At 38.8% G+C, this 26,260-nt stretch overlaps 1 protein-coding gene across 1 annotated transcript in view; it reads right to left on the bottom strand.

Moving 5' to 3' along the window:
* lrp5 (low density lipoprotein receptor-related protein 5) overlaps positions 1-26,260 on the bottom strand; it is a 73,810-nt gene that overhangs the window by 23,080 nt on the left and 24,470 nt on the right. The window contains exons 5-11 of the mRNA XM_088612086.1: positions 25,093-25,224; positions 21,075-21,471; positions 20,207-20,378; positions 3,239-3,455; positions 2,733-3,022; positions 1,852-2,078; positions 467-651 (exon numbers count right to left, since the gene is read on the bottom strand). Coding sequence (XP_088468212.1) covers positions 467-651; positions 1,852-2,078; positions 2,733-3,022; positions 3,239-3,455; positions 20,207-20,378; positions 21,075-21,471; positions 25,093-25,224 — 1,620 coding nt within the window. The remainder of the gene's footprint in view (positions 1-466; positions 652-1,851; positions 2,079-2,732; positions 3,023-3,238; positions 3,456-20,206; positions 20,379-21,074; positions 21,472-25,092; positions 25,225-26,260) is intronic.

The raw sequence follows: 26,260 nt of genomic DNA on the forward strand, positions 1-26,260 counted from the left end.
GCTGCATAATGGTTTCATGATCCCTTTATAACTGCTACACAATACATTATAATCTCATGCATAATGCATTATAAGACATTATAATCCCATATGTAATGCTTTATAGGAACATTCTCAAATGATATAATGTGCATAAGAGGTCATGTCTTTCATTTTAGCATCTCCTAATACCAAGAACTATAAAATATGCTAAAACAAATGTCATGACCTCTTACACACACGTTATTTCATTTGCGCATGTCCCTTCAAAGCATGATGAATGTCATTATAGTATCTTGTGTAGCAGTTATGAAAGGATTATGAAGCTCTTAAGCAGCAGCATTCAAATGAAGCCTCACAAGTGTTTTTCGGCTGTTTTCCTAAGCAGAAACAAGGTGAACCTGTGAAATTTCCGTTGATACTGTTTTGCCAGTGAAGGGGTGACTGAAGTCAAGAGATGGGTTGGGAATTTAGGAGGAGATCTTACCAAGCATGTTTGAGGACTCAATCATGCAGGTGTCCAGGTCTGTCCAGTAGAGCCTCTGATCCACATAGTCGATTGTGAGACCGTTGCCTCGGCCTAGTTTATCCACCAGAGTAACAATGTTGGTTCCATCCATGTGTGCTCTCACTATTCGTGGTTTCCCGCCCCATTCTGTCCAGTACATGTAGCTTAAAAAGAGAAAAGATATTATAAGTAGTACAGGTGGGTGGCTGCGTCAGCATGCGTAGGCTGCAAAGGAACAAGTAATAGGTTTATTCCATGCTGAAAGGAGAAGCAAGAAAACAAGTAGACTTAGACTTAAAATATATTATGTTTACTGAGTAAAACGCCTGCTAATAATAACCCAATCGAAAGGACAAGACAAACCAAAAGCTCTGACTTACAGAAATCAGTGTTTACTGAAAGCTACTGTTGTTTTTTTCATTTAAGTTGTCACAAGAGTTTGCAACCTCTAAGTCTGAACAACACATTAATGTGAATTCTAGTCTCAAACACAATTAAATATCCCTTGAATAACAAACTTTCCGATAAGCGCTTCAAAGATTGTCCAAGACATTACTTAATCTCAGTCTTACAATGACACACAATTCAATTACATGTTCACACAAGAAATTTAAAATACAAGGAACATAAATGTTAAAGTGATTCAGCAGTGAGGTCATTGTTCCATAGTTCTTTAAAATGTCTTTATTTAGTCATGACATCAAAATAGTCTACCTTTAGTCTCTGTAGATGAGATTGAGAAGGTTGCAAAGTCAACAAAAAACAGATGCACAAACACAAAAATACCAGGAAAAGTAAAGCTTGAAGCCCAAAATTAAATGAAAACTTTTTTTTTCAAATACAAGACGAAATGTTTTTTTTTTAATGAGCAAATTATATTTGTACTTAAGCACCTGCCAGGACGCAAGCTTTAAAAATGTGACAAAAAAGGCCTTTATATAGTTTATAAAAATGAGAGTTTAGCTTTTTTTGTTGAAATATTACTTTAATTGTTGTTAACTTAACAACAGTGACAAAGTTTTTTATATATATAATTTGAGGTAGATCACCCTGTGGAGTGAAGGATCTGCTCAACTCTCTCTCCCTTTGTTATGCATTTGGTTACATTTGACCAATTAGGAAAACAACATTCAGGGATAACAAGCGATTGTGACATGAGGACTTTACATTGGATAATAAACTTAGAGTGGCTCTATTACTGAAATACAGTACATATCACCACAATCTTCACCCACTGGCAGAAAACGATCAAAGTGCTTATGCAAAATCTTTCAAGAACTAATTTGAGTTGAAGAAATGGCCAGCAACAGCAAGGCGACCCCCAGGGGTTTCCTTCTCAGACGGCAGTGGTTTAAGCCTCTTACCCTTTGGCAGGGTCGAGCGCTAGGGAGCGGGGGTTGTCCAGGTCTTTACACACCAAGACCTGGCGGTACTGTCCATCCAGGCGCGCCACTTCAATCCGGTTCGTCCCGGTATCGGCCCAGTACAGGTTTTTCCCCATCCAGTCTACTGCCATGCCCTCCGGATAGTCCAGCCCAAACTCGATGATGTGCTCCACGGAGCTGCCGTTCATGAAGGCTCGGCTTATGGTCTGCGCAGACAGACAGAGAGACTCAGTGATGAACGAGCTTGGAAACCGAACATTCGGTACAGGAGAGATACTGCAGGGGCTGTACAGAGTTTGTACAGTATGTTCTTCCCATGTTTGCATGGGTTTCCTCCGGGTGCTCTGGTTTTGTTCCACAGTCCAAAGACATACTGGCAGGTGAACTGGCTTCTGGGGAAATTGGCCCTGGTGTGAATGTGTGTGTCCGTGTCTGCATGTGGCTTGCAATGGATGGTGTCCAGAAAAGAATTAGAGACCTGGAAATTCATACAGAATTATTTTTCTGAATAAACCATTGTTTTTCCTAAGTATACTGCATGTCTTTCCCAAAACTGTCAGATACGACAAATACTTAACAGGGCTCAGATGCAGAACAATAGCTTTTATAGAAATGGGTTCAGAAAGTCTTTATAATTCTGCTAAATTGTTCCTCTCTAAATACCTATGGAACATTGTAAATATTCTACACTTCACGGACATCTTAGTTTAGTTTCATTTTTAGTTGGAGTTTGCTTAATCACCACCTTTCTCAAATCAAAGCATAAATCAATATACACTTCAACCATTTGGACCCAAAGTAAGCATCCACCTTATTTTTATTTTACTTTCTGTAGCTACAAGATAACAGAGGCCAATTACCTTCATACTGACATCAGTCCAGTAGATTCTATTGTCAGAGACGTCAAAGTCCAAGGCCGAAGCCTCCTTCACCCCTGTCAGAGGAATTGCCACGTCGTTATTAGTGGTACCCAGAGATATCCTGCGTATGTCCGCCCGGGTGGTGAAGAGTAGGAAGGCTTCTGGCACAATGCAAGTTTTCATGTCATTCAGTAGCTCCAAGCCCATGGGACAGGCACACCTCAGGCCCTGAGGCCTATAGAAACACAGGTGGCTGCAGCCTCCATTGTTTTCTGTGCATGAATTAGTTCCTGTGGAAGAAAGGAAGAGCTTGTGTTGTGCTTCATTATAATCTCATTAATCGGGAAAACAATGAAAACTGAAATCCAGAGGTCAAAGGAGACTTTTGGCTAGCCGGTGTCTGAGTGCTGATCACTTCTTCCTTCCCCTCCCAATTTAAAATTGACGATGTAAGCTTTTTGTGAGGAATATTTGATATTTGCAGATAAGATTAAAGTCGACCGTACCAAACGCCTCGGTCACTCTGGTTGCCTTCAAGCCCATGAGATCTGGCAGCTGGTCGATGATGATCTCCCGGATGGCTTTGGTCTTGTGCACTCGCTCGATGCTCCTCCTTTGCCAGTCTGTCCAGTAGATATAATCGCCCAGCAGTGTGAAGCCAAAAATGTGGGGAAGCTTGTCTTCCAGCAGGGTTTTCCTCTCTGTCCCATCAATGTTGATGACCTGTGGCAAGGAAGGAACAAGACAGTATTACCCGACTACCGTATCCTTGGGCCCTCAGCGACATGTTGAAAACACAGTTTGACGAAAGGAAATGACAAGAGCTTCCGTAAACTGACAGGGTTGTCTTATAGACATTTTTTTTTTGTTTCCTTTGCAGGAAGAACGAACTACAGCCCGGCATATGAAAGAAGAGCACAGTCTTTGAAGTACACACAAAAGCCCAGCAAGAGTGGTCCACTGACATCAACAGGCTCTTGAGATAAAAAACTGTACGACTTAAATAAATCAGCAGCACTGCTTTTGGTCTTCTTATTTCGCAAATTTTGTGTAAGAACCACAAGAAAAGAAGAGCTACAAATACCCATCTGAACTTCTTTCATAGAACTCCGCAAATCCTCAAATGTTTCCCGACACCCTGAAACAACTTTTCTTTATAAAGTTAACTAATTTTAAAAAAAGTTCTTATTTTTATACTTTTATATATTGCAGTGTTTTCCATGGAATGATATCAGCTCATATTAATTATTTTAATATCAAAAGATATAAGCTAAATACATTTCTCACAAACTGCTGAACGTGACAGCACATTGCTCAGGTCACTGGGTCTGTACAGGTTTTACAAAGTAATACCTTAAATACGAATATCTCTGCCTCCTTTCTATATACAGAAAAGTTTCTTCTTCAGATGATGAGAGAGACAGTAACAGAACACAGGTCTATTCAAAACAGAAGCCAGAATGACACTCAAGCTTCTGTAAATGCGTTGATGGTAAGGAAGAGCTGCCATCAAATGCTCCTCTTTTGGATACATATTCACAGAATATGACTTTATCTTACTACTGGAGCAAATTATATTTGTACTTGAGCATGTGGCAGGACACCGTTGAGTTTATCTTACCACTGGATTTCAGGTAAACACAGTATAAGAACAGTCAATGATGGCACAGCACGAGCTTCTGTATTGTTACAGATCTTACAGATTGTTACAGATCTTTCTTAAAAAACTTTTTTAACTAAAGAATTCTGTGTTATCTGATTACAGATATGTTTTACATTTCTAACAATAGTTAGCAAGTGTCTCCAAGCCTCCCCTGATGTGCCATACAGTGGCTTGCATCCCAGTCTGACTGAAACCTGAAAGCTGAAGACAACAATATGATTTTGTGTTCCACCAGCTTCATTGTTAAAGCTTGATTTTTTACAAGCTACGGAATCCCGTCTAAAAAGGATTCCAAAAGCTACCTGACAAAAAAAGTAGAAAATATTTACATCTCCACTGGAAAAACATTCTACATATCATGCAGAAATTTACCCCCCATAGGAAGTGTTTTACAAAGACAAGCTGAGGAATAACTGCTCACATTGTGAGGAGCACTTAATGTTTTGTTTTTCTATGATAATTTAGTAGTTGGCAGTTTATATTCCAAATTAACACAAATTTGTTTCTCTCACTATGGAACACACACTTACAGTCTACTGATAATTAAAAATATTATATGATTATGCCCTCCCACCCCCAGTATCAATTTAGAGTGTTTTTTCATTATATATACATGTACTGTACATTGGTCTGTATAAACTGAATGTTGTGTTAAGAAATTATGAGAGGTATAACTTTTTCACTATATTTTGGTCCTGTCATTTGTTCTTTATTCTGTTAAACTGGGGAATAACATGAGTTTCCAATAGGTGAAAGGCTTTTTGAGTGCTGAATTTTTCTGAGACTGAAGCTCGGTTTTTCACCTAGGTTATATGGCGAGTTCCTTTTCATTCAGCTTTGATATCCTTTCTTTGACAGTATCTTGATGGTGAAATGGTTTGAAATATAGTCTGGCAAAAAAAAAAGCATCAGGTACGATGCACAACACACAAGACACAAAAAGAAAGGCTTTTTTTCAATTTCAAACACGTTTTGCAATTTCTAACAGTTTCTAACAAGAATTTGAACTGCAGTTCAATCCATTATCAAGATAGCCATTTTATTAAAATAAACACATTTAGGCTCTGCTGCTTTTATATTGTAAAGAACCAGGTCTCAGAGGCACTGAGTGAAATGAAAAACTCCAGTTGAAAAGTTCATTCTGCCACATCTGGAGTGGCACCTCACTTGAGGCAACAGGGCCTGGCTTTCCTTCAGTGCAAACAACTGGAATTTTTCCAGTCATACAAACCTGCCCCGGCAGAAATTTACCTTTTTTTCAACAGCACGGACCTTTAATAAATCATACCTTCCATGCTTAAGAAAAGCACACAGTCTTGACACCCTCAAAACCCTAAATACTGCTAATAAACCAGGACTGTAGGTTTAGAGCAAGGCTGTATCTGATTCCCCAGACATTCAGGAATTAAAAGTCTCCTGCACACAGTAGGACTTTATGAAGAACACGTCTGCTGTTCTACTTCTGGCCAGTATGCAAACATGAAGAATCAGCTTTTGACATTCATTAATGTGGTTATCTCAATTAAAACAGTGAAAATAATCGACACAATTCCACATCCTGTTGTGGAATGAGGAAGATGAAGTTATAATAGTCTGCAGAAGTACTCAAGCATTCCTGTAGAAATCTTTCAGAAAACCAATTTCTTGTCTGCAGTTCTGCTCACAAACAGCAAGCAATTCAGATGAAGACCTGGCCATCTATGTTTTAATGATTCTACATATTTTTCAAAAAATAAAGCAACTTTTAGGTATAATTTTAATTTATCAAGAAATACCCGATGGGTTAAATTAATACATCTAACTGAAGCATACAAAAATTGAGCAAAAAGAATTGACATGACCCTTTATGAATAACGCATATTAGAATTGTATCTATTGCTTCTTATTAAGCAGCTCTTCAACTAAGAACTTCCTCTTCAATCTCTGTTCCCCTCTTAGGCTTTTCCTGTACTTTTCCTGAGTGGTGAACTTGTACACAATGTTGGTCATGTTCCACTTGGCTCCGCTTTGAGATTGTTAGCTCAACTGGACTTGATTTATTTCAATAACGCAGCTTCTCGATTTCCTAAAACTGGCAGAGCTGCCAATTAAAGGGGAAAACGACTCTCTTCTCACTCACAGAGAATTCCAAGATGGCAGAGACCGCCACATTCATAAGTGTGTCATTGTCCTCAAACATTTTGTTTATTCATTTAAAAAAAACAAACAAGAAATACAAAAAATTGGATTAACTAAAAAATGAAGGTAGCTAAACAAGTTGTGAAAATAGAGAAAGTACCTGACCACAGAGTCACAATTTTGAAATTAGCGGAACAAACCTGTTCTTAGGTTTGCTAGGTTGACCGGTGTCAGGCTTTAATCTTAAAAAGGGGGTGGGGTAAAAAAAGGGGCACATTTAATACTTTTACCATTTCCAGCCAAGCCTAGAAATTCAGCCTCAGCACTAGAATGAGCTCTTCTGTGAACCTGATTCACAAAGCTCCATGAACCTAATACAGTATGTAGGCTTCTGCAAGGCTTCCATTATCAGTACAGTAAATGAACACCATCCTTTTCCCTTTTAGTTTTCAATCTGAAACCTAAATAATATAACCGAGCAGCATATTATAATGTCACAAATCTCACAGTTTAACGGTAATCTGATGTGATCACAGACTGAGAGGCCCTTTATCAGGTCACGGGCTTGTTTTGGGGCCTAGAGACATATTTGGCCCATGTTTATCTGCAATAATAAACTCCCACAAATCTGAACAATTTTAAAACCCCTTCAACTGGAACTGTCACATCGTGATAAAACCATTTTTTTCTCAGATTTAACACAACCCCTTCCAAGTCACTTTGTTGGTGTTCAAATTCAGTAAACAAGCACATTTTCTCAGGAGGAAGGAGCCTGTGGTAATAGTTTTCTCAAGAGTTAGAAAAATAATGTTTTGTTTTCTTTTAAATTGATATTTGACTGCTTCTAGTGAAGGACGAGTTTGGAAGTTTGGAGTGCTATAATATCCTTGAAAACTATTAATGTCTTTCTGGAATTTCAGTTATAGTGATGAAGTGTGTGTGTGTGTGGTAAGAGACGAGTACATGGAAGAAAGTTAACCACTAATTTATTTTCAAAATACAAATTCCTGCTACTTTTCTCTATCTGGCCAAAAGCCATAGCTCTGGAATAAAAACTGTCTTTCATCACTGTTACAGGAACATTTAGCATGATAGCGTTTTGGATTGAAAACATAATGGCTATACCATTTTTTTTTTAAAAGTGAAAGTGACAGTACTTAAATAATTTGGTACTCCAATGACATGATGTGTACACCTAAGAAATACGGAACTGGAGTGGGAAAAGCTGCTATTGTGTGCGGCCATTGTTCTTTTATTTCCTTTAGAGCTATGTGATTTTATTATTATTAGAATTCTCATTTGATTAAATGCCTTTGAACATCTGTTTCCTCTTACAGCTCAATCCTGACCAGAATAAGTGAACTTGTTTCTGTTGTGACTGAGGTTTTCATCACATTGGCATTGTCTGGGGCATTTTATTGTCTTTGCATACCACCAAAATATATTAATTTTTACTGTGATTATTACTTTTTTCTTGCCTGGATAGAAAAGGGTGATTTTGAAAATGCTTTATCTAACTACATTGTCGTGTTACATTCACTGTCTTCATCTCACCCAGGTAGAGCTGGAGGTCCCTGTGTGGCACCACGTTCTTTGGATTTGACAGACCCAGAATTTATTTATCCAAGCAGTGTAAAGAATCAAGTGTGCAGCTGCTCAATGCTCTGCCACTTTCCTACAGAGCAGAGAATTTACCATCATGCTTTCCCTTCACTAAATCCACCTCTTCAAGCAGTCAGCACTTTCTGTAAAGGTTCTGTAAAGCCCACAATTTCATTCTGGTAGAAATATGGAGTCAGACAGGACACCTAAATAAAATATTTGCCAGAAAAACATGGTCTATTTTGCTGAGAATGTTTACATTACCTGTGCTCTAGAAAAAATGCTCAATTTTCCTAGCTTGTGCAAAAACATGCATTTTTACTCTATTACTCTTTTAATACCATGAAAAACAAGTATTCTGTGACTTTCCTAGACAGAAACTAGGAAAAAAATACCAGAATGTTTCGATTAATTTCCCACTTTTAGTTAAATCAAACATAAAACGTTTACAATTAAACCATCAACAAATAATTGCAAAAGCAACTTGCAATTTAAAGGTACTAGGTGACAGTATACGAAATTGAGACTTCAATGACACGGGAAGTCAAATATTTTCCATTATTTTATCCATTCCATTGAATTTGATGCTGAGTAGGGGATAAAAAAATGCACTTTTGTTGGCTTTTGTATCAGCAGGAGTCTTTTTTTCCCCCATTACAAAAACGCCATTCATTTTTAAAAGAACAATTAGACATGGCTCACACTGCTACAGGATGGGAGTAACATTTTTTCTCCTTGGCTCTTTATTTGAGCAGTTTTTAAAGAAATCGGTGGTGAGATTTTAGTGGTGTGAGAACCTCTCCGATCAGGAAGACAAAACAAAAAAATCTCATCAGTGATTCAGACAAAGTCAGACTCAAAAAACCCTAGAAGAATACTTCTCCGCCTTTCCATATCTAGGATGCAAAGCAAATTAAATCTGCAAAGCAGTGGCAACAGCATGGGTTCTGCCTCTATAAGAAAGCCAGGTCAATGTCCTGTGAGGAATATAAAATAATTTAAAAGATAGGAGAGCTCACAGGAAATAGCTCAGTTACGAGAAGGACAGGGTAAATAAGATATTGTACTTTGAATGCTTTCAAGTTCTCTCAAACAACTGTGGAGTTTTCTGCTTAGAAAAAGTTTACTACCAAACTCAAAATTCTGATTTGTAGTACTGTGCTCCAACTCTTTGGTTTTTTTAAATTTGCAGCCATTGCCAGAAATTCCAGTGTTGATGGGATTAAATTACAGTTAACAGCAAGTTCTGATTTTTCCAGTTTCCATTTAATTTGGCACATTTACGAGACGACAATTTAATTTGTCTTTACAACAGCTTTGCACTCAGTAAATTGTTTTTTATAGTACTGGCTTGACACTAGGCTGACAATTTTTAATCCCTCCCATTTCCTCAAATAAAAATTAAATAAAATTAATCCTAACGCAAGATAGACACCCTAAATCAAATGTTAATCACAGTTTAGTTGCAAAAAAAACTACTAATTAAAAATTGTTGGACCCGAAATAAGAGCACAAAGGGTATGTTTGAAATTGATCTGAAAAAAATTTTAAGGCAACAGCAACTATGGAGCATACTATAGGAATGATAATAATAGTAAAGTAAATGCGTACATTGTGCATCCTCATGTGGACTTGGACAGCATGTTGACTCATACCTCTAGGGTACTAGGGGACTACATGATCTCCGCCTTTCTGTAGGTACTCCTGCTTCCTTGCACAGTCCAAAGATATGCTGTCCAGGTTAACTGGTCTTTCCAAACTGCCTTATGTAAATATGTGTATGAGTGAATGCATATGTGTATCCTACAGTCTGGAGACCCATCCAGAGTGTAGTCCTGCCTTGTGCCCTGCTGTGGTAGACTCTTGACTCACTGTGACCACCTAAGGATAGAGAGGTTACTGAAAATAGATAGATGGATTTATATGACATTAACACTGGCCATTATAAACAAAATCCAAGGCAGAGTAATCTATAGACACCTGTGCTATCTCTCTGCAGGAAGAAAAGTGCCAGGCAGCAGCACAGCCCACACAAGCGGGGTCTGTTCATTGTTAGAGCTCATGGTTCTTTCCATACTGTTTACATGTTTGGGAGCTGGAGAACCTCCAACTATTTTAGTTGTTTTAGTTTTCACAGCTATAACCCACAGCTCTTGCCTGGGAAAAAAAAGTGCAATAACAGCACACAGATTTGTATTGGCGTATTATTGAAGGTTGTATAATGGCCACATTTAATCAATACTTCAGATCCAAAATCTAGATGCCTTAGACTGTTAAATGCCGCATGACCCACAGTCCACTTGCACTCTTTCAAGTTTTTATGAGGGTTTGGCCCAAGCTTCAAAAACTATGGATATTGTACAAAGATTGTTTCTTTTTATCTAGGGTCTCAGACTTTGGCCGTGGCTTGAACTACTTCAGAACAAACTGCACATTGGTTGGACTTGATTCTTTTTCTTTAACATATGCTTTTCTCTTTTTTGTGTGTTCCCTCCTAAAGAGAAACAATCTCAAGCTATCCTTATTTTATCAGAATCTGGTTCTCCCCATCATTTAAATTTATGGAATGAAACTTATAGCTCTGAAACATGAGGGAGAATACAGTACAATGGAATACGCACAAATAAATGATTATGATTTAAGCCTAACTGAGTAAAAAATTCATTCTGCTGCTCCATCTGTTTCCTCATTGCAGAACTGGAAGAATTTAAGGGCCGGATGCATAAAACTGCACAGTGCTAATTTCGCGTATTTTTTAAAGTGAAAACAAGGCAGGTAGAAGAAAGTCTCTGATTAAACATCCATCCATTCTCTAACACTTTATCTATTTCAGGGTTGCAGGTGGGAGAGTGGAACCAGAGTCGATCCCGGCAAGCAACAGCTACAAGGAAAGACAGACCCTGGATGGGATACAAGTCCATCACAGGGCACACAGTTAGACACACTCACACCAGGGCCAATTGTCCCAGAAGCCCATTAACCTACCAGTAAGTTTTATAACTGTGAGAGGAAACCAGAGCTCCCAGCTAAAACCCAGCCAAGCACAGGGAGAGCACCAATAGCATCCCAGGCCTGGAACAGAACCCAGGGCCCCAGCACTGTAAGGCAGCAATGATAAATACTGCGCCACCATGAGGAGCAAACTGCCAAGAAACCAGACCTTTCTTTTTTACAAAGAAACAAGCAAAACTAGCACCACGCTATAGCTTAATATCCATCTAAATCTCAGATGGATTAAAACTTCTTTAACAAAACCTCAAGAATGTCTTAAGCTTTTCTGAGGTTGTGATTTGTAGAAGAACAGTCAAACAGATAGCTCCAAATAAATGTCTCAATATTAAAAATTTAACCTCCCTTCAAAACAATATCTTGTTCCTCCTTCAGTATGGATGTGTGAGTGAGCACTGGTGCTCAAGTCAGTCTGGAGTGTTTCACTTGCAATAAATCTAATACACTAACCTATAAACAGTCATGTACTCATATTACACATCCTGCCAATCCAATGAATGCTTTGCCAAAATTAAATTGCATTTGCATGTTGATTTAAAGTTCACACGCAAGAACTTATGCCTGCTGATCCATCAGGACTGTAATAATTGGATTCGGCGAAGAGAAAAGGGTTTCAAAGGCTATTATTTAAATGGCATCATGTAGCCTGTAAATTCCTACATAATGTGGTCTTAGGCACATATGGAATGCATTGTGAACAGACAATTCAACAGCTGTGGTGGCGACTCTTCACCGCAACATTGCTATAAAAAGGAGAAACCTCAGCACAATCATGTTAATAAGCCACAAACACAGCCAGAACAGAAGCTGGGGAGTGGATTCTTGCACTGTCCGTGAGCAGCTGTAAGCAAGTGTGTATCCCTCAGGAAATTAAAGAGAGTGTTATGCAAACCCAAACAATACTGTTCTTAGCCATAGCAAGTGAGTTTTGCTTTGTCTGGCGACCATCATAATCTGAATTTATTAAAACCTTGCCTCTTTACAAGGAGGAGACCCAATATTGAACCAGTTTTCCTTTTTCCTTAAATTGTTCTAGTCACTTCAGTATGGAACTCTTTCGGCAAGAATACCTGTCAAAGGCTGTACATCCAATATTACAAAATGATAAGCATTATCGCAAAATGATGTGTGTGTCTGAAATACAGTTCTCCCTGCCCCTGCTGAGATTCTATCCCGGTCACTAGCAACATTCCTGCCATGCCCAAAGACCCAGTCCTCTGCCATGGCAGATTTCTGCACCGTGTGAATTTCAGAGTGACATCAGTTCTATAACTCGTTCAGCGTACTGAGCCCTGGTAAATGCACAAGGACTTTATCCACATGGGGGCTGCACATTGGTGGTGGTGGAGGGGAGAATCCCCATTACCTGTAAAGTGCTTTGACTGGAGTGTCCAAAAACAATATTATTATTATCTATCCATTTTCTAGCCATTTCGTACAATTCGGGGTCACAGCGGAGCCAGAGCCTATCCCAGCAAGCAACAGGCACAAGGTGGATACACCCTAGACAAGACGCCAGTGCATCGCAGGGGACACACACAGACACACACACTCACACCGGGGCAAACGTTCCCAGAAGCGAATTAACCTACCAGTATGTTTTCGGACTGGGGGAGGAAATCCACACAAACAAGGGAGAACATACAAACTGCACACAGACACTGCAGCACCTCAGAGCAGTGAGGAAACAATGCTAACAACCACTGTAGGAGGACTTGTCTGCTACAAATCTGTCCATCTTGCCACACAACTTGTACACATTTGAAACGTTCATCCTCCGTTATCAGAAAGCTGCTTATTCCTGGCACTAGCCACAGGGCCAGTATAAAACTGAACCTTTTAAAATAAAATCCAAAGAAATGAAAAAAATATATAAATTCTCCTTTCTTTGTGTCCTTATATTTGTGTAGCTCGGTCTTCACTCCTCCTCACTCTCGTTCTCTGGCTCCAAGTCCGAGTCGCCATTGAGCTTCATTTCCACATTCATCTCTTCCTCCTCTTCCTCGCTGCCTTTATCTGACGTCTCCTTTATCCTCCTTTATCTGACCCACAGCCCATAGATTTAAGACTGTCAAATTTAGTATTCAGTGCAGCATGAAAAAGTCCATATATTGACTGCATTCAAATAATTATTGATTCATTTTCATGACTTTAACCACAAATTTTAACTTAATAATAGTTGCCACATTTCATTAGACAACAGACTATTGTTAAATCTTACGTCCGATCAGGTTCTTGTTAAAACCTTTTTGAATCAAAAGCAAATGGAGCTAAACAAAGACTGAAACACCACAATGTATAAATTGCACAGACGAAATGCAACACTAATGTCTAGTGGATTTCATCAAATATGTTATAATAGATATAAAACAAAATTACTATTGAGTGAGTACACAAAATGAATCGGCGACTAAATTTGTAGGGCCTCAAGGTGGCCGGAACAGTCTGAGCCTACTTTACAACACTGAAACATGTGAGGTGCCCAGAGCTTGCAGTGACTCTAGCAGGACACAGGATGCTTCTCCAAAGGATGCTGCAGTCCTATAATGCACTTGGAGCTGCTTGTGGAAAACAGTAAACAGCTAAGAGAGTGGGCATGTTGAAGAAATATGTCCACAGCCCTAGTTCTTCCCAATGGGGGTTCACAGTTTTTAGCACCTAGGTAAGTTGATTAACACTTGGGAGTGGCAAAAAGCAGAAAAATAACTCATTTTAAGAAATCATTAAAAATTAAATTCAAAATGAAAAAAAAAACGCAGTTCGGCACTTTAGTGTAGGACTTTAGTTAATGAACAGGTATAAGCATGCTGATGTGTACAGATATATGTGATTATTAATTGTAAATGTTTTTGCATGCCTATCAGAGAAAAACATCTGATTATTAAAGGCTAAAGCTGATTAATTTGTTCTATATTTGTGTTTTGATATATTCCATTGCCTAAGTCTGCACACCATGTGCAGTGAAACATATCTTTATAAAACAATAAAGGGACTTTCATTGCCTTTAGCTACACATGAACATGATACTACTAGTGCCAAGTCCACACTCCAGACATCTATTTATTTTGAACATTTATCTATTAATCTCTTAATAGTTTGAAAACTACCACCGGCTATGTCACAAAAGCTAGCACGAAGGCAGGCTTCTGACAGGATTTCATGAGGATTTGTTTACAGGATATTCAGTCATTAAAACAGAAGATATTTGCCATGTCTAGGGATGTATAAAGAACAGCAGACTTCTTGTGGTTTTGAGAGATTTTATCAGCCTCTGCTGCGTGGTTACAATTACCATGTTGGTGTTGGTTGCTGTCTGGCCTGGTCATGTCTCATTCTACCCAACATCTGATAGAGTCGGACAACTGGGCAGTTTACTTTTAGTAACCTATTATCATTAAAATTAAGTCGCATAAAAATGTTAAGGAGAAAAAAGACCAAACGAAATAACTACAGTTCACGTTCTGTGGCTTTGTATAGTAGAAATAATTATTTTTATTTTCATCTACAGTAAATGTGCTTTATGCTTTTACCAGGCTGGAGAAGGTGTCTTTGAGATGAGATGTTAAATTGAGGTGCTGAGTACTTGAGCATTAAAGAACACATGGCACCTTCCAGTACAGTAACTGCGTTAAACCATGTGTCTTCTCGAAATTCTGCTCTAGGCTTCTTCAACCTCTCTTCGTTGAGCTGGTGAATCAATTTCACACTTCTCCACCTAATCTGCTGTGGGCTGTAAAGTGCTAAAACAGTGCAAGACATTTGCATTATTGATTATCATCATCAATATCTAGTCAGTATGAACAGTCATATTCGCTATAAATTCAAATTAAATGTATTTTGGAAATGTAACTTTTCTCTAGCTTAAACAATCCTACCTGGAATGTGACACGTTTGAGATTTACTGCTAACACATGGCTACTTTCCATTCATATCAATTCATACAGCACACTGTGTAGGTAATTATGTCCTCAAGCAGATACACTAAAACACTTCTAAAACTTTTTCTTTCAATTCTCTGATGTTTATCAATGAAAACTTCTCATTGAAGAAAATGTGTAACTGGAAAACTCATCATTAAAATGAGACCACTTTGGCTGAACATATATGTTGTGTGCTTTTTGGATCTACAGAAACTACTAGTAAAAAAAACTTAGTCATATTAAATACCAGATGGTCCTGAACAATTTTTGCAATGATTTTTCAAAGAAACAACATGTCTTATGCTCTGTGTTCTGTTATGTAGACTCACATATACAATTATGAAGATCCGCAAATGTACACGTCTTAGAATCACAGGGACCAAAACACTACAGAATTGTCGATCTGCATAACTGTGTGACAAAAGAGGATTTTCCACATTACAAACAGCACACCAGTCAAATGAATCATCTAGGGCATCTCCACATTAAAGAAAGGTGGTGTGCCGGTGACATCAAAGGAGTTTTGGAAAACGAGAATCTGAACTCTGAAAGAAAAGGGAAAAGGCTCACAATTCCCATACTGTTTAAGAAAATCTCAAAACCTGAGTGCCAATAATTTAGTCTTCTTTCAGAAGTACGGAACCAGAGATGAAAGGAGACAATTCTTGGAAGTGGTTCAAAACCAAGCTTTCACCAGCAAATGTAAAGGGATGAAGGCTGCAGCCCCACATTCAGCATTTCAAACTAAACCCTTTTTAAGGCAGTTTTTGGTAGCTCACCACAAAAGCACAAAAAACTACTAAGTGCTGGCAGAAAAATCCGAATGTCTAAGGGCACACATTTAGAGAAATGTCAGATCACAGGCTATGAGGAAAGTGTGTGTGTGGATGGTGGGGGGGGGGTCTTGAGGTAATTCAGTTCGCAACAACGAAAAACGTTCTTTTCAGAAAATCTGCTGTCACTTACACAGGGAAGGCTTTACAAAAAGACTGGGAGGAGGGCTACAAAGCTTCCAGACTTCTATTTATAACCATTCAGGCAGTGAACAGGCACATTCCAAATGCCAGAAGGCACTTTCAGAACCTTTCATTCAAAACCTGATGTTTATTTCATCTCTAAAAAAGTCTGGCACCAAAAAAGAAAAAAAAAGAAATGGTAAACAGAAACATGTAAATGTGCTTTTTTCCCCGTCAGGAAAAGAAATGGCCTTGGTTCGTTTCATGACAAAAAGAAAGGGGAAAATGCAAAAGAAAAAGCTCATTATGTAAAAACTTTAATGAGAAATTACTAATGGCTTTAAAATGTCGGGATTTCTGCCCATTAGCACTTCAAGCGCTTTCTTTCTTTCAGTTTAAAGTGGATTTCCAGAAGAAAGGATGAGTTCCATTAGGTGACTTTTAAGAACCCTTCTGAAAGAAAGCAAACAGAAAACGCTTGTCAGCTGTTTCTGGAGCTGAAACCACCCCAGTCACTGAAGTGTGCATCTGGCTGTGGGGTTCCAGCAAGGACTAACCAGGACCCCATTATGTCTTCATTGTTGCTCAATACCAAGGGTCACCTCCAGTGTAGAAAAAGAGGGCTGCCTTTCCCACCAGACCCCATTGGTCAATCGCAGTGTGAAAGAAGGGCCCCTTTTTCTGGTGACTACAACTGCGGAGCTGTCTCTCCACTCTTCAAAAAGGCCCATAGAAACCATCTTTCTACAGTTATAAACTTTCTCACACGCACAGGCAAGAAAAGAAAGGAGAGAAAAACACTGGCACATTTGCTTTGAAAAATAATCTGACCTGCGTTATTTCTCCAGACAAGGTAAGCTTTATAATCCTAACACTATAATAAGACCTAACATCATCAATTAAAAGGACAAAAGTGACAAAACTACTGCTATGTTTGAAATCACAAATGCCTGATAGTTTTTTAAGGCAATATTCAGAAATTATAATACTTATAATTGTTTAGTTTTCATTAATATAGTACTTACTAAGTTATTTAAAAAGTTGTTATTTTATATTCATTATTCACATTATTATTTACATACAAAAAAAACAAAAAACTCCAGTTTAAGAATTCCTCTTAGCTCACTCTAACACCAAGGTAAAAAAATTCTCATATCCAAGCCTGTCAAAGTGAGCAAAATTTGGGTTTGGGACACTTTTTTTTCTGTAGGGCACTATAACATACTGTCATACTTTCAGAAGTGCTCTCCCTGGAAAAAAAAAACTGCTTCGGACCGAGAAAAAAACCCCAAATCAACATATTCTTCCTGCCTGCATCTCTAATTGAATCAACCGAGAACACCTCCAGAATACTATCGCGAAAGAGAAGGGGGAACGAAAAGAGTGGAGCAAACTGCACGTGGATGCAACTGGCCTCTTCTTGAGTTCAATGTCTCCACGGGGGCACCCTAATCCCTTTCACTCTCATCTCATTCACAGAGCTCTGCATGCCTGCTTCCATTAATGAAAATCAACACTTTCCACTGCCCCCCACCCCTCCAACACACACACACACATTCCTCCCCTTCCTCATTTCGGCAGTGCTTGTGCAAGTCAAACCTTCGCTGTGAGATATGTTTTAAACAGGCTTCAGGCAGCTCCTCTGCTCTGTCCCCCCCTCCTCCAGTTAATGTTTTTAGAAGCTGGGAACAATGCTCCCGTGGGGTGCCAGGAGCCAGGGGTAAGCCCTGTAGACTGCTGTCATGCACCTCTTGACAGGCCCTGCCAAATGGCTCCTTCAGTGTGTAAACGCTTTCTGAAGTGACTGGCTCCTTTGTGCAACAGCTGAACATGCAGATGGGAAGCACTTGGTAAGGAAAGAATAACTGCTGGTCTCCCCGCATGAAACCCCATACACCCTGTGAAAATGTACATCTAATCAACATACCATTACACATTCAGCTATAGTGCAGCTACACCACCTTCCTCTAGATTTTTGCTGACAGACAAATCTATTAACCTTGCCGGAAACATTGAGAAACTGTTTTTTTTCCCTCCCAGTTGAGGATAAATCAATAACAAGCTTTTATGATTCAGTCTCAGGCTTGCTGTGACTGAATGATTGTACAAATAAAATAAAATGGTGTGTTACATGGTGTGTTTTCACAAATATAAGAGCAACAAGTGACAAGAAAGAAGCCTTTCTTCTATTGTCTTTTAAGAAAAATAAACCACGCACACAATGAAATGTTTTACCCATTACCCTCATTACTCTACAGTGAGAATTCATATTATCATTAACAACTTGTGTTACCAGGAATTTGCCTTGAAAAGGACTGCAATTCAAAAAGACAAAAATGTTGTAAAAAAAAAATATTGTACAACACAAGAGATCTTCCTGCAGTGTTCTGTTTGCCTTTATGGGACTGTGCAATAAGGGTTAAACAAATTACTAAGATGGGTTTCTGGCAAACATCATTATCTTCTGTTTATACAATAGACCCTGTGGAGCACATGACTGAGTGAAATACGACTGTCAAGGCATTCAGAAATGCGCAAACCTGTTTGTGCAAGTAGTTTCCATTACACAACCTTTAAACCATGAAGTATATGCACATACACAATAAGACAGCACCATTAATTTGGAATCTAAACTAAGTATGACTGTTTTTTTCAGATCTCCCAGATCTACCCGGTTATGTTAACCCGGTAACCCCTTATCCTAAAACCTGGCTGTTGAGGTCAATTGTGTTTTTTACTGCCAGTTTCTAACCGATGGCTTTATAAATAATACACAGCCTTCAATAATTAGCTCTAGTATAATCTACTGTTGTAGATCAAAAATAAGATAATGTAATTTTTCTATATTCACCTGTATATCATTATTAATATTACAGTGATATGTAATGTAATTATGAGGATTTTGCTAAGTAAAATATACCAGAGCCAAGCAAGTCAACTAGAGAAATAGCCTCTAAGAGATCTGTTTTGAGAGAGCAGGTGACAATATGTGTTTCTGATGTGGGATGAGATTAAACTGCATATAGCTAGTTCAATTAGGAAATGAAGGCCTGGAGTTTGAGTGGAAACCAGAAGCCTCTACATTCCTTGTGACAGGATCTTTAGAGGCAGTCCTGGAGAGCCACAGTACGATGGTTTTATAGGTACTTTTTAAATAGTCACTGAGCAAAATGGCAATAACATGCAACTTTATACTAATTAAGGAAATATGCAATGAAGTCATTGAAAGCCTAGCTAGTACAGCTAAGGCTGTCCACCCCTATCCTAAGGAAGTAAACAGTGTTCCAAAAAGAAATAAAATGTTAATTTTGAAGAGAACAAAACAAAGAGTGCATACAAAACGACAAACGTTCTAGAGAGTACACAGTCTAAAAATGAAGGTTCTTACAGCCAGAGTGAGTCACTAGGCTAAGTACTTCATAGTATTCTTTATAATTGCTAATATTCTCCAGTAAAGTAGTTTATTGTGTGTGAACATGGCCAATTAAACACCCTGCATGACGAGACAAAAGATTTTTCTAAACCTCGTGTATAACACCGCTAGTCTGTAGAATCAGAACAGAAGTGAATTGAAGCACTCGTCCCTGCTATTTCAGAAAGCAGGCCCGCACTGTATGGTTTTCTCAAATCAACTTGATGTATTTTATACAGTCACATAAATAAAAGATTTTTGCCACATTAATGTGGTAAAAAAATGAACAAGCCTCGTGCGAACACTTATTCACAGCTCTGAATATTCTCAGGCACCCTCTCAGCTAAGGCAAGACATGTTTGTGTAGGTCTCCAATAAAGAACACAACGCTACCTGAAAGCACGCCTAATTAAGAAGCAAACCTCTGCTGGTAGCAAGACAACAAGTACAATAAGTACAATGAGAGAGCCTGCGGGACGTGGCACAAGCTTGGAGCAGGGGAAACGTTCAATTTTGTGGTGTGGCAGTCTCTGAGGTTCCAACCCCAGCGTTACGTGGAGAACTGGAATTTAGTGATCTGGTAGTGTGTGGCCAGTGTCCAACAGAAGGTGGTTGGGCAAAATTATCATACTGCATGTCCTGCAACAGCAGCGCATTGCTTCCTTTAACAACCGCTTGGTGAGCTCACCCAAACAACTGGCAGAGAGTCCCGATGAACGAAGAAGGCAAGCCGCCGAGACCATCCCTGCAACGCGACAGTAAATTCCTGCAACTCCACGCTTTTATTTAAATACCTCGATTCTGTCTGTTTTGGCATCGCCCCAGTACAGCTTGCCCGCCGTGTAGTCTATCGCCAGCCCGTTCGGCCAGCCCAGGGAAGTGTTCAGAAGGATAACGCGATCGCTTCCGTCCAAGTTGGCACGTTCGATCTTCGGTTTTTCCCCCCAGTCAGTCCAATACATGTAGCTGCAACACAGACAAAAATTAAAACACATTATCGGGCATTCTGCCCAGGGCTACAGCCATCTCCTGAGCTTATGGTACAAAATACAAACCAAACTACAAAACAATTAATTTATTCTTTATCGGAATTAAAAGCTCTGTTTGTGACACACAATTTAGTTCAATGCTGAAAATTCACAAAAAGTGATTTCAGTCTCTACAGGTTTGTACAGAAAGTGCAGAGTAACATTTTCACATGGTGTTTCTGATAAACAGCAGGAGCACCAGTTTCTCCAAGTATGATACCTGCACAAGCAAAATGCCATTTGGTTCCTTATGATTGCAAACAAAGGCAAGCACCTAATGGAGGCAATACATCAAACATTACCTTTGTGTTGACTGTCAAAGGGTATCAAAATAATCTTCAGGCATTTGTTTTGAGGAACCTGTGATGTGGATGGCACATGCTATGTACCTGAAGGTCAGATGCTTGTGATCTGAGCCTGCCCTAAGATTACAGAGTGAGCTCCACCATATAGCGACAGACTGGTTTAGCGAGAAAATTAATTGGTTCAGGCCTTTCAAAACTTATAAGAAAAGTTGATCTAATGACAACGAAAAAATACTTCGTTTAAACACAATGTGTTGAAAGAGGGTAATAACCAGGCAAGTGAGCACAACGCGAATGGATGAAAATGTGCGACTGCTCATTCTACACACCCTCGAATGGGGTCGAGTACAATGGCCCGAGGCTCATCGAGGTTTTCCGAGACCAGGATCCTGCGGGACGTGCCGTTGAGCCGGGTGACTTCGATGCGGTCGGTGCCGGTGTCGGTCCAGTAGAGATTCCGAGCCACCCAGTCCACCGCGATCCCATCGGGGTGGTTGACCTCCGTTGTCACGAGAGTCTGAGCCCCGCTGCCGTCGATCTGGGCACGCCGGATGGCCTTGACCTCGTCGTCGGTCCAGTAGACATAACCTTCCACTGGGTCATAGTCAATGGCTATGGCATGCCGGATGTCATTAATCTGCAGGACAATATCGGTGAAGTCGGGCAAATCCAGAGAAATGCGGCGCAGATCAGTCCGCCGAGCAAGAAGCAGCACTTCTTGGGCTCCTAATAACAAGATAAGAAATACAGATGAAGCATTGCAAAAGGAGCGCAAAACGCCTTCAGTAAAATTCAACATTTTTATAGTTTTTTTTTTCCCCCGAAATAGAAAAGAGCCACAGATCTGGAGTTGCAGACTGGACACATAATTTTGCACACTGGTCTTCAGTTAAACATTTTGCTGTAAGAAACCGAATCAGTGTTTTTGTGAACCTGTGTTTTCAATTGATTTCTGGGAGACAGTTAAATTTCTATTGTTTATTTTTTTTAGTCTAAAATGTACTCTGTGGAGGCAATTAAGTGGAAGACCCTTTATTTAAAAAAAAAACAATCTCATTCTAGCAATTCACGCTTCAGTGCCGAAAATGTCAGCTGCAATCTTTTTGTGAAATTAACTCCGATCAGAAGTGACAGCACAGAAACAGTTCCTCTCTCGGCTGCGATCTTGCCTTCGGCTCACGCCACATTGGGTAATTGACAAGACGTCTATAAAATGACAAAAACTGCCCCAATTTACCCACTCAACCTAAACAAGCGGCGACTATTGATGCTGCAGGTTCTAATCCTTGCCCCTGTCCCTTTCCCCAGTCAGCTAATCAGGTCGATACAATGAGACACTGTTTTAAATTCAGTTTAGATGGAAGCTCATCTGAATGTCTCCATTTTCTACCCAGAAAGCCCCTGCACTACAGAAATTAACTCCATTTCTCCAAGTTGTACTTGGAGAGTAATGAAGAGTATTAACGAATACAGGTCACAGTCCTGCCATGTATTCCTGGTGGTATAAATACAGTAATGAGAAAATATTTGAATTTTACTTTAATTCTTTAATAATTTAATTTAATATAAATTGTTATGTTGGCCTGTAAGTATGACTTACATTTTCAAACAACGAGTAAAATGAAAACCTATATACACATTTACGCAGATATAGCTTTCTTTAAATGCGTCTAATAATTAAGAAAGGATTCTAACATCCCAGAGATTTCCTTGCCAGGAATGTTATCACTGTGTGTAGCAGATACGTGTGTATTTCAAGAATGTGGCTTCTGAACCGCATTTATAAGGTATTAACGTGGTCTGCATCAAAAAGAAAAATGCTTTTTCCCAAAACAATAAACGCAATGAGAAATGGATAAAAATGGCTGGTAGGAAGCTGGACAAGCATGCTTCATTGTGCAAAACATGTTTTAGTCATTTTGACAAAATACATAAACTGTGCCTGGCCATGATTAGGTCTGATTTCCTTGATAACGGGTGTGCCTCTGACTCGCTAGTAGACCTGAGGAGGGGTCAGACTCCTCTAAGGCCTGACCTTCACCTATCAAAATAAACATCTCATCCGCAGTACCATGTGTGTAAAAAGAAAAGCCAAAGACTGTGGCATTGTTTTCACAAGTGGTTTTATGCTCTCCTGGGATCGTGGAAAATCTGCATTCACCAGCATTTTGCTAATAGTTCCATTGCCTCACAGGCTCCGAACACATTCTCCAGCCACCATAAATACTTAAAATTTGTGAGGCTGTGTTCTTCTTGCAGCTTTAAACGAGCTGATTTATACCCATTTACAGGCCAAGGCTGGCCCTGCTCTATAATAAACAGAGCTGTTGTATTATTTTTATTCAAATCCTCAATGACCCATATAGGAAATTTAGACATGAATTTCGCCAACACTTGCAGTGAGAGAAGAGAGGCATATTTATGAACTGACAGACAATGGGCTGATTGTGTGCTTACAGAATATAGGTAGAAGAAATTTTGTTAACTTTTAACAGTTTTAAACCACCAGTATGAGATCTTGATAAGAAGCAGCAATGACTCCTGGCAATCCACCGTAAGACACATTTGTACCTTATGTGTACATTGCAGTACTGACAAAAGCACTTAATTATCACATCTTTATTTTCCGCATAAATTATTTGCTTTAGAGTTGGTGAAATATCTGCCCTTACTATCTATCTATAATAATTACTGCAGAAGCCTAATCTGGATGCTTTTAATGTGACATCCATTCATTTGTAAAAAAAAAAAGAAGACATCTAATCTTACAACATAAAGTTACTTATGCTTACTACAGACATAATCTCATCCCTACTAAATACAGTACTACATTTCTATTTGAAAGGATTATAGAGTGAGTTTCATGGTTCAAATCTGTGCAAAAAGTTCAAGTTAGCCCCAAAACACTCTTGTATACTCTAATAAGCACATTAAAAAAGCATGCCCAAATTTCCATTTCCTGTACTTCTCAATTTCAGAACTAGTCTTTAACAGCAGACTGCAGCACAACTATTTATTTCCAGCTGGTTTCCTTCACTGCACAGCAAAAGCAAACAGAACCTGAGATATGCGAGATATGTACAATCATCCTTTCAAATAAGGGAGACAGAATTTTTTTATTTTTATGGTAAACAGACCTAATCCGTCTCTCATTTAATAGTGCTGCACATTTACAGGGCTTTTCAATGTCAGAACAGCACAAACAGTCAAACAAGGAAAAACAAAGACATCATAGGATAGACTCTTGTGAATTTCATTGTGCTGCTGTCATTATAAGCAATATACCACATGTTATTCCATTATGTTTTAATTAATAACACAGTCAGGATGGGAAATGCTGACTATGTAGTGCTATACATAGACTCAACATTCATGGAGCAAGGATGCATATTTGTAACATAGTAGCCAGGTAAATGCAAACGCAAGGAATGTGGCTGCTTGTAAAGTTTGATGATTATATAAATGTATTTATATAAATATAGCATTAAGAACTGTGGAGCAGCCCTCTGTCAGAGACTAAACCATTTCTTTCACGGCTTTTTGGTTATGACTACTTATAAAAGTTTTGTGAGAGACCAATGTGCCAACATGAAGAAACAACTCAACTGACAAAAATAAAAATAAGGTCAAGTTAAGTGATGTGCGAAGGAAAGTCTGTGTCAGTTGTCATACCTTTTCTGTTTTCTTTTAGTTTTAATCGAAGTTAAACATCATATTTTCTGAGAACTACCTGAAAACACCGAGTTTCATGTGCCTTTGGCAAACGTTTTGTGATGCAAAACCAGATCCAACTTAACAAATAAATCTCTGAGTAATTTAAGCAGCAGAAATTGAGAAGCGAATCAAGACAAAATCACTTTGCCAGCAGAAAGATTCATATAACATCTTTCCCCTTTAGAGTCTCAAGAAATTTTAAAAAGCCAGACAAACACATGCAACTGACATGACACTTGAAAAGTGAATTATACTTAAAAAAGAAACCTGTTTGCAGTATGGCGAGAAATTAAGAAATGCAATTAAAACAGGAAACCAAAGGCACAACTTCACATACAGAGCTGGAAGTGTCTGAAACAAGCTACCCAGCCTTGATACCAGTGCTTTATTCAAGGAATGATGAGATTCACTGATGAATTAGTTACTACGTAGCAAACAAGCTAGGTGTGCTGAAAAACGTCATCTCTTTTGCAAACTTCCTTGAGTACTTATGAAGTGACTCTGAGAATCACTTCATTGCAAACAGTGCCATTGCTTTATTCTTGAAGATGCTCAAACCCATGAGTGGTGCAAATCTTTTCCCATAAACGTTTTTAGAGATTCGCAGACTGACACAGACAGGTCGACTGATACCTGGTTTGCAGGTTTTGCCGTCTTCTTGGAGTTGAACACCCGTAGGACAGGCACAACTGTAGAAAGGCTCCTCTGGCGACAGGAGACACAGGTGAGTACAGCCTCCATTGTTATGGACGCAGGGGGTAGGAACTGCAGGTGAAAGGACAGAGAATATTAATTATATTCTTAATTTTCCATCCAAGGCCCATAGATGGAGATAGAAATAATTTTATCAAGTCCTAGGATATGTGGGAAAATCATGCAAAATTCAAACAAAACTAAAATCCAGGTGTCTGTAAATACATGAACTCCCTGCGCTGTATCTATTGAGATGAAATAGCCCTGCTTTTAGGCAATTTTATTAAGTCCAGTCAAGTTGCAGCTAACCAGGCTTAAAGATATGGTCTTTAAATTAATTTTAACTGAAAATACTAAGCACAGGAGTTGCTGGAGAAGATTAAACTTGAAAACAGTGATTTATTACGTCCTTTGCTTGAAAATAAAACCAGTCTATTTTCTCTTTTGAATGATGTGCACATCGTTCTTTTTTTACCTTCAGTCATGACAGATTTAAAGGAATTCTTGAAAAAGGAGCTTAGCTACACAAAAAATGATCCAAGAACATGGAAGGCACTTGAGAGACTGCCAATAAGGTATTATCATTTCCTCATGTGCCACATTTTTCATTCCCACTTGTTCAGAAACTTTGCCAACTTAAGCAGCACATTCAATAAGACTCACCAATGGGGGTAGAAAGTTATGGCGTCTTTTGAAATTAAAAATATACCTTTTGCTTCTGTTAGCTTTCCCAGTATTGTTTTTTTTGGCAATTTTTTGACAACTTTTCTGGGCTGCTCAAAGGAAAATACATCCAATAAAAATAAAAATTAATTGTAAAATGTCCTCATCACCTGGCAGTTCTAACAAGAAATCACGATGCTTATTGCCTAGTTCCATTACATGCATGTCGAAAACATGTGACTTTTATTCCTCCTTCCCCAAATCAGAAATATTCAAAAATACACATCAAACATGAGAAAAACCTTTATTACTACATTGCATTAGCACAAAAACAAGATAGTATTTGAAACTCGTAAAAGAATGTCTTTCAGGGATTATTTTCTACAAAACAAACTTTTGCTCTGCTACAGTACATCTTTAAAGGTGCACATCTACCTACTCTGTA

The sequence above is a fragment of the Lepisosteus platostomus genome, chromosome 18 (assembly GCF_059453375.1).
Source record: "Lepisosteus platostomus isolate fLepPlt1 chromosome 18, fLepPlt1.hap1, whole genome shotgun sequence".
Lineage (NCBI taxonomy): Eukaryota > Metazoa > Chordata > Actinopteri > Semionotiformes > Lepisosteidae > Lepisosteus > Lepisosteus platostomus.